Source organism: Elephantulus edwardii, unplaced genomic scaffold (assembly GCF_000299155.1).
Source record: "Elephantulus edwardii isolate Elephantulus edwardi_28Jun2011 unplaced genomic scaffold, EleEdw1.0 scaffold00044, whole genome shotgun sequence".
Taxonomy (NCBI): Eukaryota; Metazoa; Chordata; class Mammalia; order Macroscelidea; family Macroscelididae; genus Elephantulus; species Elephantulus edwardii.
Window position 1 is genome coordinate 8,167,076 of NW_006399794.1, and position 13,489 is coordinate 8,180,564.

Below are 13,489 nucleotides of genomic sequence, written 5' to 3' on the forward strand. Positions count from 1 at the left end.
ATAGATAGATAGATAGATAGATAGATAGATAGATAGATAGATAGATAGATAGATAGATAGATAGATAGATATATTGTTGGAGGTCCCCCTCGATGGATCTTTTACTCTACTACATGTTTTGCTGATAAAAATCAAAGGCTCTATCTAGACTGTTTTTAGGGTTGCATTTGCAATGAACAACCTGAAGGGACTGCACTTTAGGACAGTGAGCAGGCTTTCTTATGACTTGATATATAAAACTCCTTCAAACTCAGTGTTCCCCTCATCTGATATAATCCACATATGTGCAGGCACCCATCTGGGGCCTACACATTGCCTACAGGATGTGGGTAACTGTCCAAACATGCTGAAGTTCATGGTACTTTCTATCCTGTGAATAATAAAAGCTTTCATTTCTGATAGGACTCTTGTATGCTTAGCCAGCTTCCATGAAACAGTAAAGCTAAATCTCAAGCACAATAACATTGTTCACAAGATAAAAAGGAATAAATCATTAATTTAAAAGTATGGAAGTGACACTTTTTTACAATCAGAAAACATTTCTTTCAGAGATAGTTAAATTCCTCAAGGATGATATATATTATGATGCCTAGGTTTCCTACACATAAGGAGTACAATTTTTTTTTAATTCAAAACTTAGCAATTGTACTGGTCAGACTCAGTTAAAGATTTAAACATTTATAATTCTAAATTATACAAGACTGGATATAAACAGGTCTCCAGAACATAGAAAGAGATTTTACTAGACTATAAACTCCCAGAGTGAAGTTTTGGCATTTTCCAAATAGAAGGCAATTTAATAGGCAAAATAAATTTGAGAAATACAGAATGTCTGTAGGATGGTAGAACATAGTGGATCTAAACATTATACCATCACTTAATGCATATCCTACCTAAGGCACTAGGGAAACAAATGTGCAATGCATACTAAAGAACCTGTAATGCATTGACCCAGAGATCTGTAATTCAGATTTCTGAGAATAATTTACAGTCCAGCCTCATTTTGTTTCTATCATTTATTTACTTCTTTTAGCTATGTTAGAACCATGTAGGTATCATTTTCCTAATGGAAAACTGAACTCACCCAAGTTGATGAATGTTGCAGTTTGGATGTCTCAAAGCCTCGCACAGAATTTTCACTCCCTTATCCTGTAGGTCATTGTTCCCAAGGTCCAAGATTCTCAAGTTTGAGTTGTTCAAAATAACATAACCAAGATCTAGGCAACATGCACTGGTGAGGGCACAGCCAGTCAATCTGCAGGAGATAAAAGAAGCTAATTTTTCAACTATGATGCTTAGTTTCTTCTTTGGAGAAATCAAGTATTTTAATCTATTTTCTCATTATTTTCTATCTACAGTAGATCTAGGCTGCACATGAAGTTTTGTCTCAGTTGTCTACTGCTGCTAAAACAAACAAGTGAATGGCTTTAACAAAAACAAATTTATTTTCTTAAAGTTGAGGAGGCCAGAAGTCCTAATGAAAAATACTGCCTCTAGGCAGGTTGGTTTTCTTGGTTGACTCTGGAGGAACAATCCTTGGTCTCTTAGAGCATCTGTTCACAGGTGAGCTTGATGTATAGCCCTTCCAAAAATCACTATACAGATCCTTTCTCATTAGCAAAGCAACTCTATTCTCAAATGGTATTATAACCAGAAACATAGATGTTAGGATTCACAGCATATAATTCAGGGCCACAAAATTTAACGCATAATAATGATCATTACCCTGAGAAACAGATGATTTATGAGAAGGCACCAAAGATTAAAACTACTTTCTCCTAACATAGGTTATTGTTATGTGCCATTGAGTTGCCTGCAAATCCTAGTGACCTTATGTACAACAGCTCTGAATCCTGCTCTATCTTGAGCCAATTTCATTGTCTCTGACAAAGCTACTCCCATTACCCCAGTCACTGAGTCAATCCATCTTATTCAGGGTTTTCCCTTCTTGCACTGTCCCTCCACCCTTACAAGTATGATGTCCCTCTCCAAGGACTGGTTCCTCCTCACAATATGCTGTAAGTATGTCAGATGGGGTTTCTAAATCCTTGCCTCTAAGGAGCAGCCTGGTTCCATCCTCTCTAGTATCAACCTGTTTGTAGTCTGCTAAGACTACATAATATCACATAATATAAATGTTCTTCTCCAGCACCACAATTCCAACACATCAATTCTCCTGTCATCCTTAGTTATTGTCCAACTCTCTGATGCATAGCAAGTAATTGCAAAGACCATGGCCTAAATCAGGTGCACTTTAGTCTCTATATTGACATCATTGCTCTTCAGTACTCTAGAGAGGTCCCTGACAGATTTTCCCAGTGTGCAATTGACCTTTGGATTTCCTGGAAGCTGCTGGTACCAAAAGTGTTAACTGTTAACAGCTTCAGCTTGTTTGGCTCCACAATCTCAATCTCTTCTCTATCTATCATGATGCTGGCCAATTGGCCCAATGGAGAGAATCTTTGTTTTCTTGATGTTGAGCTTCAATTCATATTTAAGGCTGCAGTCCTTAACCTTTTGCAGCAAATGTCTTAGGTCTTCAGTTGCAGCAAGCAATATTGTATCATCTGCATAATGCAGGTTGTTGATGAATATTCTACCAATCATGATACCACATTCCTCCCCATAGAACCTAGCCTCCTGGATGGTCTGTTTCACATATTGATTGAAAAGGTATGTAGATAGGATGCATCCCCGGCATACACCTTTCCTGACTTTTGAACCATGCAGTCTTACCTTGCTCTGTTCTAATGATTGCCTCTTGGTCCAAGTACAGGTTACACATAAACACAATCAAGTGTTCTGGGATTCCATTTCTGCTCAAAGTTAGCCATAGTTTGTTGTGATCCACACAAATTCAGTCAAATGCCTTCGCACAGTCAATGAAATACAGATAGACATTCGTCTGGTATTCTGCTTTCAGCTAAGATCTAATATTTCCAAATCAATGATATAAAAATATCTCTACAAGTACTCATAAAATATATGAGCTTTCAAGGAACCCAAAGATATGTAAGATTTAATTTCTAAATATAGTTTAAAAATTTAAAACCTTTTCCAGAAACTCTCAAATTATCTTCAAATAAAAAGTTATATGTAAAATATCGTGTGTGTGTGATGAATTCCAACTTCAATCTAGCCTTATACTTCTTTTTCCAAACTTTGATCTTCACCCTGTCCTCTCATCATGCATATTTATTATTCTCCAAACATTCATCATCTATCAAGAAAAGATCAAATTGCAAGTCAGAAGAGAAAAACTTATTTGAAAACAGAAACCAAAACAAAGGGAAGAAATTGTAATAGTACTAAACAGTTTAAAGGGCAGTTTAAGAAGACCAAGTTAGGTATTATATTTGCAAAGACCTGGAGTTAAAAAACCAAAATGGAATAACAGAGAGAGAGACACACACACACAGAGAGACAGAGATCCAAGTTTATTTCCATTTGTTGACTTTCAGTACACATCCAAAACAAACAACTAGGCTCATTCCTGATTGATAATCTACCCAGGTGGCTTCATTGTTTACACGTTAGGTTTTGTAGGTAGCTTCAAGTCTGCTGCATGCTCAGGGGATCCTGCATTTTTAGGGTCCCATTTGGGATCTGAGCTAGCTGCTCTGTGGCCAGGAAGTGCCACAGCTCTTTAGGCACCGGAGATGGTAGACTAGTGGGTAGAAGCACCCATAATGAGAGTGCTTCTTAGGGCTCAGTGGGAGGTCAGATGTGTGGGGACTACCCAGGAGAGTGCCATCAGGGATGGCCTTCTCCAAGTTCCGGGCTCACTCAGAAGGAAACTGCTATGACTGCTGAACTGCTAACCCACCTGCTGCCCTAGTTAAAACCTATCCAGGCCCCCATGTGGAGCAGCTTGACACTGAGCTCCATGAGCTTCTTGGTAACTGATTTTTCACTAGGATCACCAGGACTTTCTTCCAAATGCCTCTGCTTGGGCCCTTCCACCTTTCCATGTATGCCTGAGTCCTTTATGCTATCAGGATGTCTGTGAACTAACGGCCTCTCCTATTGCCTTAACTTACGATTTCTTGGGGTTGGGAGGGTGATGTTTATCAGAGCATTGCTAAGTGGATGGAACTCACCCATCAGGAGACACCACCTCCTCCCCCAGCCTAAGGACAGCGAAACTACTGTGCTCTCTCTTAAAAGGGAAGGCACGTGGCTTTCCCACTCAGTTGCTGTCAGCAAGACAGAAGCCAGAATGTGGAATTTCTAAGAACTGCTCACTGTACCGCCAATCATCCTCAAGTGAGAATGGGTGGGGCAGGATAGAAGGCAGCTGAGAGATGATGACAGGTCTTTACAGGAAGGTGCAGACCTCTCAACAGGCTTCCACTTCAAAGACATTTAAGAGTGGCTTGGTGTTTTAATGAGCAGCTTGAGTCCCAGTCAAGAACCATGACAGAAGTATGACCACTGTTGATGCTCAATAGAGAATGGGCTGGTACCCTCAGAGGCAGCCCTTGGATGGATCCAGAGTAGCCAATGCTTGGCCCTGGACCATCACTTCCAGTGCCTCAGGTGGCTTCTGATAAGAGTTTAGAAATGAGACTGCATGCTGTTGAGGGTCGATCAGTGGAGAGATGGCCCTTTGTGATAGCTACACAGTGAGAGATCACACACCTAGGGGCATCGCACTCCACCTGAGTTTTGTGTGTTCTCCATGATGTAAATTAGGGTAATGCACTTTCATGTTGCTGGGTTTGTTTTTTTGGGATTTTTTAAAATACTGGTTTGCATACAAAATGGAAAGAACATTCTTGGTATTTGTCAAGTTGAACAAACTAACATTCAAGCATTGAGATGCAATCTTGAAAGATTCTACAGGCCAAATACTTAAGGACCCAGGAAACATCAAAAGATGTTGGAAAGAATGCAGAGTAACTGTACCAAAAAGAATTGATTGATACTGAACTATTTCTAGAAGGAGCATATGACCAAGAACCAATGGTAAGAAAGAAGTCCAAGCTGTGATGAAGTACTAGCAAAAAATAAGGTCCTAGGAATGAAATTATCAACTGTGTGTCAAACAGATGCATCCCGGAATGAACTCACAAGCCTCTGCCAAGAAATTTTGTGATAGCTATATGGCCAACTAACTAGAAGAGATATTTGTGTTCCCATCACACAAAATAAACAATGTAGAAATTAAACAATATCATCAATATCACACACAAGTAAATTCTCGTGTAAGGTTATTTAAAAGTGACTGCAGCCATATATTTGCATCTAAGTCCCAGAAATTCAAGCTAGATTCAGAAAAGGTCATGGAATGGGATATTACTGTTGATGTCAGATAGATCTTAGTCGAAAGCAGAGCATGAGAAAAGATGTGAACATGTGACTTATAATGTAAAACCCATCACTGCTAAACTTTTTGGCAAGTCACAAAAACTTGAAAAAGGGAGCTTGTACAAAAGATATTTTTTGTAATATAAATACATGGATGTCACTTGTTAGACTACAGAAATATCAGACTGACATTCATCAGAAGAGCTGATGAATAGAGAAGCTTGCTCAGTATCAGTAGTTGAACAAGTTAAGTGCTGACTGTGGAACAGATAATCTCTTACATTTGAACAGATATCCAAGTTAAAATTAAAGGTGAAGAAAATTAGAGCAAGTAAAACAATAACACCTTGAGTCTATCCTACCTGAATTTTAAAACCATCTCTAAAGGTTAGATGCATTGAACACTAATGAACAAAGACCAAAGAAATTGTGAATGACACCAATGACATGACACATGGATAAAACGAAAGGTCACTGTGAAAGGAGAGAAAAAATAACAGAATGTATGTCAGAGGAGACCCTGAAAATGGCAATACAGCATCAAGAAGCCAAAACAAAGGGAAGAGATGGTGAAGTTAAAGAGCTGAACAGTATTTGGAAAAGAGAAGCTCTGCATTTCTCAAGCTGAAAGAACTGGGGGAAAAAAAATTCAAGCCTCAAGTTCTAATACTGAAGGATACTGTAGGCAAAATCTTGAATTATGCAGGAAGCCTCAAAAGAAGTGGTAAGAAATACAGAGAGTAATAGTACTAAAAAGAACTAGTTGAGACGGAACCACTGCAGGAAGCTACATATAATCAAGAACCAATAGCACTGAAGAAATTCAAGCTGCCCTAAAGGCATGGGGGAGGGGCAAGGGTAGATGGAATACCAATTGATGTGTTTCAATAAACAGATGCAGCCCTGCATGTTCTTACGGGTCTATGATAAGAAACTTGGAAGACAGCTACTACACTAAGTTACTAAAAGAGTGATCCATGTTTGTTTCCATTTAAAAAAAAGAAAAAAGTGATCCAATAGAATGTAAAAATTAAGAGATTAACACTAGTATTACATGCAAGTAAAATAGTGCTGAAGAGTATTTAAAAATTGACGGGAGCCACCAGGAATTCAAACTGAATTCAGAAGAGACTGATAGTTGCAATATCATTGCTGATGTCAGAACAATCTTTGCTGAAAGCATAGAATACCAGAAAGAGGTTTCCTTGTGTTTTACTCAAAAGGCATTTGTGTGGATCTGAACAAATTATAGGTAGCATTAAGAGTCAGAATCCTAGAATACTTATTTGTGCACATGCAGAACTATACACAGATCAAGAAGCAGTTGTCCAAACAGAACAAGAACACTGCATGGTTCAAATCAGAAAGGTGTGGGCCAGAGTTGTATTACTTCTCCAAACCTATTCAATTTGTTTGCTGAGCAAATAATTTGAGAATAATATGAAAAAGAAATTGGCAAAAGGGTCATTTGGATTAGCAGAAAATTCATCAACAGCCTGCATTTTGCAGATGACACAACCTAGCTTGCTGGAGGTGAAGATTTAAAACATTTGCTATAGATCAAAGATTACTGCCTTCAGTATGGATTATATTTCAGTATCAAGAAAACAAAAATCTTTCACCACTGAACCAATAGTTAACATGATAGAAAAGACTGAAATTGTCAACAATTTCATTTTACTTGGGTCCACAATCAACCCTCATGGTAGCAGCAGTCAAGAAATAAAAAGATGTGCTTTATTGAGAAAATCTGCTGTCTAGGACCTCTCCAAAATGCTACAGAGCCATGATGTTAGTTCAAAGACTAAGATGTACCTGGCCCAAGCCATGGTATTTTCATTTGCTTCCTATGCATCTGGAAGTTGAACAATGGTTAAGGATAAAAGAAGAAATCATGCCTTTGAATTGTGGTGTTGGAGAAGAATAGCAAATATCCCAAGGACTGCCAAAAAGAATAAACAAGTCTATCTTAGAAGAAATGCACCCAGGGCACCTAGAAGTAAAGATGATGAAACTCACATTTTGGGCAGGAGACAGACAGACTTTGGAAAATAATATCAAGTTGGGAAAAGAAGGGAGTATTAAAAAGAGAGGAAGACTCAACAAGAAAGACTGCTATGATGGTAACAAGAGACTAAAGCATATCCGACAGTGAGGATGGAGCAGGAAAGAGTATGGTTCAGATCTGTTGTTCATAAGGTTCTATGAGTGACGGTAGACTTCAGGGCATCTAACAGCAGCAGAATATAAATTTTAAAAGCATTAGAAAAGATGTTCAAATATAAATTTTAGAAGTTATTGCTCAACTTTTTGAATAATATTGAGTAAGAAGATTGTGGATTTTCTATATGGATATTAGAGTATAGTTCCTTAGATTGCTGTTGGGAATATAAACAACCTTTTTGTAAAATTAGTTACCAACAAAAATTTTGGTCCAACATTTCCACCTCTATGAAATTACCTGACAGCAATGAGCATAATGATCACAGATCTAGACACACCGTCAGAAACCAGATTTCTGTTTAATGTTATTCTTAGGTACTTTGCTTTGTTCTGAAACCAAACAAGGAAGCCAGATAGGAGGACTTCAGTATTGAACACATCATCATCTTGTTATAAGTCATTAGAGAAGTTGGCATAATCTTTTGTCATCTGTACAATAAGGCATCTAGAACTCAAGTTGCCAGTTTGACCTCAACAGTTACTGTGCCAATTAAACAAATTCAGGACTGTGCTCAGCTCAGAGTAAGGACACAATATATCTTTAGTTATTATAAACTTCATTACAATTGTGAGTAACAGGAGAAAGGACCAGATTATTAAATATATTTTAAAACATATTAGGACAAAACTAGTCGGTACTTACTCAAGGCTCTGTAGAGTACACTGTGGCTGTTTTAAGGTTCCACTAATAAGCTTTATTCCACTATCTCCCAAAGCATTGTCTGCTAAGGATAAATATTTCAGCCTTTTATTGCTGATCAGAACAGAAGCCAGATACTCACAACCAGCCACTGTGAGTCCACACTTTTCTAAACTGAAAGAGAAACAAATGGGAAAGGGATCAGTTCCCAAAATTCATCCTTTTTCACACAACCAACCCCTGTACCTCTTTGGATCAAACACCTGATAAGTATACAACTGTTCTCACCAAACCAAGTTAAATTATTAATCTATCAATAATTGTGTAAAGGATAGAAGGAAACAAAGTTTAAATGGGGAGAGAAGGGCTTGTTAGGGGGATAGGAGTTTTTTAAAAATCACGATAGAACATTTTTACTTCCTAAAGTTCAGAGAGCTATGTTTATATATATATCATATCTATAATATTTATATATATATGATTTATATATATAGATACATCAATTATTTGAAAAGAAGGCTGAGAGCCAATTATCATACTGACCCCCCTAAACATGATTTAGTAAAATGTGGAGATAGGTTGATTTACATATAGTTCCTTCTGGGAAGCCTGACCAATTTATATTTAATAATTATTATAATTTTGCAGAAGAATTATAAATGAATCTCATCTTATAAAAACAGACCACAGAAATTTTTTTAGTGGTAACAATGCATCTGCTTATTGTCAAAATGAAGATTAGCAATAGAAATCTGCTAAATTGTCAGAACAATATTTTACAGTGAGACACATGGATGCAAGATAACCTAATAGCTCACTGTATGATAAGAGTTTCCCTGTTATCAGATCCACATGTGGAAAAAGCTATCAAGATGAGCAGATTCTTCTTCCTTTTTTTGAAGTGTTAATATTACAATGAAATATTCACATGAAAATGATACATTTTTAGGGTGCTAATACAAGGGCTATGTAAGACTCAGCAATTTAGTTTTCTGAAATAATTGTCTAAATTTACTTGTCTCTGTGATAATGAGAGATCATATTTGGCAGGTCAGGCAGTCAAAAGCTTAACATTTTCACTGTCCACACCATTTAAGAACAGTAGAGAAAGTAAAACATTAAACTGGAATTCTAAAGAAGTTGAGCATGATCAACATGACCTTTGCACATACAAGATTAGTGATCATTGTACCCTCCATAAATCTTCAAGCATGACATCTAAAGCAAATAAAGTCCTACAACTTTTCCCTGCATGAAATGTTACAAGTACTACTATTGATTTCTTCCTAATGTTCACCCAGAGTCAGAAAACCATTTAATCCTAGATAGAATGGTATTATTACAAAGCTCTAATGACTTTTTAAAAATTTTGTTATTTGCATACAAAGTTCATATATATTGTTTCACACTGTTCTTCATTCACATTGTGTTTCATACCATCATTCCCATTGTTACGTGTTGTCAAGTCACCTGCAACTCATAATGATCCTATGTACAACAGTTCTGAAGCCTGCCTTATCCTAAGCTAGTCTCACTGACTCAACACATCCACCTCCACTGTCCCAGTTACTGTAACAATCCATCTCAACTGAGGTCTTTCTCTCCTGCCCAGTTCTTCCCTTCCACTTTTCCAAGCATGACGTCCTTCTCCAAGGACCCGTCACTCCTGGTCACGTGCCCAAAGTATAGAAAAATGGAGCTTCAAAATCTTTGCTTCCAAGGAGAAACTTGGTTTCACCCTCTCCAAGACAAATCTATTTGTTTTCTTGGCAGCCCATGGCATGTTCAAGACTCCTCTCCACCATGACAACTCAGACATCAATTCTTTTTCTATCATCCTTGGTCTTTGTCCAGCTCTCTGATGCATAGCAAATAACTGTGAAGACCATGGCCTGGATCAGATATACCTTAGTCTCTAGACTGACATTGCTTCTCAGTACTCTGGAGAAGTCCCTAACAGAAAATTTTCCCATTGCAATTCATCTTTTGATTTCCTGACTGCTGGTGCCAAGAATGTTGATTGTGGAGCTGAGAAAACTATAATAGTTAACAACCTCAATTTCTTTTCCATCTATCCTCGTGCTACCAATTGGCCCAGTAGTAAGAATTTATTTTCTTGATGTTGAGCTTCAAACCACACTGGAAACTATAGTCCTTGGCCCTCTGCAGCAAGTGGTTCACGTCCTCCTCAGTTTCAGCAAGCAAGGTTGTGTCATTTGAATAACACAGGCTGTTGATGAGTCTTTCTCCAATCCTGATGCTACATTATGTTTTATAAAATTAATCATCATTGGACCTTGCCATCATTACCCTGTCTTTTTAGGTCCCTGTTCGGTACTTCCCATTTCCTTCACTCCCTCCCTCCATCCACCAAACTGTGCAACCCTGGGTTTCACCTCTATCCATCATCATCCCTCTGCTCCCTTTCTTCCCTCCTTGGGTCTCCATACAAGTTTTACTAGTTATCCTATTTTTACAATAATAGTCTTATGAAGCATTTGTCCTTATGAAACTGGGTTCACTCAGCATAATGCTTTATAGTCTCTCCCAAGTTATGTACTAATTTTCTAAATTATTGCTCCTGAGTCCTCCATAGTATTCCATTGTGTCAGTGTACTACAGTTTCTCAATCTATTCAGTTGTGTTTGGACATTTGGGATGTTTCTTATTCTTTTTCCGATGAGTAACACTATGAACTGGTGTACAGATCTCTATTTGTGTCCCAGTTCTAATTTCCTTGGGGTATATTCCCAGTAATAGAATAGCTGGGTCATACAGAGCTTCTATGTTCAACTTTTTGAGGAAGTGCCAAACTGCCTTTAGAGTGGCTGTACCATTTTACAATCCCACTGACAGTGTGTGAGAGTTCCCACCAGGCCTCCAGGGGAAAAAGACTGATAACCCAATTATAAAATAAGCAAAAGACATGGAAAGAGGAGGACATTCGGATGGCCAACAGACAAATGAAGAAATGCTCAAAAATCACTGGCAATAAGATAGATGCAAATCAAAACCACAATAAGATACCTTTTCACCCCAGTAGCAGTGGCAAAGTTTAGCAGGGCAGCAAACAACAAAGCTCTAATTACTTTTATTAAAGTAACCTACTTATTGGTTCAAGAAACCCTTGCAGCACGTCTATATAGATGGTTTCTTTCTTGAATCTGGTGACCAGGTAAACATTAAGATTTGTTAGGGGAAGACACTGTTAAATGGAAATATTCTACTTGAATGGGGGGGAGGAGATCTCAGTTAAGTAAATAACAAAGGCTTACCTCAGATTCTGTAGTTTACACTCTGGGTGTTTCAAGTCTTCACATAGTAATTTTAGTCCTTTATCTCCTATATCACTCCCTTTCAGGTCCAGATGTATCAGATTCGGGCTCTGAGTTAAAGCATTGAAGACACTCTTGCAATTATCAGGGAAAGAAACAAACCTCAACCTTCAGAAGAAAACAGGAAGCAGGGAGTGTTATAAAATAACCTGTTCCTATATATTGTCTCTTGGTTTTCAAATTCTTAGACATTATCTATTATTTCTGCCATGTCTTACTACACCAAGACTCTCCCACTGAAGTTCAGACCATAAATTCAAGTTTCAAGATACTGCTTAGAAAAGAAATTGGGTTGCAACTTAGACGTCCATTTAAACGCTGACAATTTTTGTCATTTTTAACCTTGCAGAAACAGTTGAAGATAACATTAGGGAATGTGGAAGATTCTCAAGTTCTTAATCCCAAGAGTGATGCCCCACAATAATCAGGCACATTTAAAATACTGCAAGATTTTAAATAATCCAGAGTGAGTTCACAGTTGATAGCAACTATTTTGTACATGGTCCTAGTCTGTAGGGATTTGGTTGTTCTAACCCAAAGGCAGTCCTCTCTGCCAGCATGATAAAGGTGGCAATATATTCCTGTGCAATTTACAACCTTGGAAGACCCGTCAGAGGGTCACCTATCGATCAGTTCTGATACAATGGCAATAAGAGATGTGTGTATTAGTAAACATATTATGGCAAAATACATCTGGTCACCCTGTAGACTTTCTTGAATGTACAGACTAAAGCAAAAAGTAAAGTTAAACCTGCCATTTTTTCTTATGCTTTCCATCTCCTAACTGCAGTGCTTTTAACTATCTTTCTATAGTATCACATTAGCCATATTCAATATGTACACACTGCTCTTTATCCAAAAACCTCCCTTTGGAATCCCTTTTCCTTTCTCCCCACCACATACCCTCAGCACTAATCATCATTATAGATACTCAATAAATACATATTGTAAGTATAATCTCACTTGTGAGTTAAAACTAATATGTTAAAACCACCCATTAATGGTATAGAGAAGAACTAGATAACTAAGTCATATACAAATGACGGAACACTTAATATTTGGATTTAATTTAATTTTGTCAATTAAAAAGATAATTAGCGATACAATGGAATATGTCAGTGTTCCAAAACATATCCTTGGTATCTCTGTTGAACTGCCTAGAATGTCTTAGCTCCCAGTCCTCCATGTGAAAAATTTTAATCGAACTTCAAAAATACACATTATCAGTAAGCTATGTGGACTATTTTCAAGAACAAGTTAGTTATATTCTATATCCTCATAGATTCCCCACCCCATTTTTCTCAATGAATTTTGAGTATTAATTTACTATTTGTTTCCCCTAATAAGCAGGAGCAAGATATGGGACAATGAAAAATTTATACTACTCCCATTAAGCTTTCTCATGCCAGACTTACAGCAGTTTTTGTAGATTACAGTTTGGATGCTTTAATTCTTCATAAAGAATTTTTGTTGCCAATTCATCCAGGTTGCTATTAAACAGCTCCAATTCTCTCAAGAATTCATTCGTATGAAGGACAGAAAAGAAATTTTGCCAGCATTGAGTAATGTGATCACAATCTATTTGCCTAAATATTTTGGGGGAGAAAAACCACCATTAATGAATCCCTGTCAGCCCAAGTAACCCTTTGAAGATGGTACTGGATTGAAAGTATACTTGAGAAATGGCAAGAGCTTCCACTAGGAAGTCTTCACTTATTCTTGGTACTTCAGAGGCTCTTTCTCCCCGGATCCCTATTGTTCATCCCCTCCACAACACAGTAAAAACCAGAAACTCCATGTTGGCTGAAAAGCCTCAGGATGAACATAAGAAAAATTTTCACAAACCACAGAAGCCAGTATCAAGAAAGAAAATATAGACCACAAAGGATGATTAGGATTAGGAGGATTATTAGGTATCAAGGCAACTATGACAGAGTGATTCTGTGAACAACAGATTGGAACCTTGCCCTATCCTGGGCCA

At 37.6% G+C, this 13,489-nt stretch overlaps 1 protein-coding gene across 1 annotated transcript in view; it reads right to left on the reverse strand.

The window, feature by feature from the left end:
* The window catches only part of NLRP14 (NLR family, pyrin domain containing 14), a 43,019-nt gene that overhangs the window by 22,370 nt on the left and 7,160 nt on the right, over positions 1-13,489 (reverse strand). The window contains exons 4-7 of the mRNA XM_006885617.1: positions 12,924-13,094; positions 11,449-11,616; positions 8,177-8,347; positions 1,085-1,255 (exon numbers count right to left, since the gene is read on the reverse strand). Of these exons, the coding sequence (XP_006885679.1) occupies positions 1,085-1,255; positions 8,177-8,347; positions 11,449-11,616; positions 12,924-13,094 (681 nt within the window). The remainder of the gene's footprint in view (positions 1-1,084; positions 1,256-8,176; positions 8,348-11,448; positions 11,617-12,923; positions 13,095-13,489) is intronic.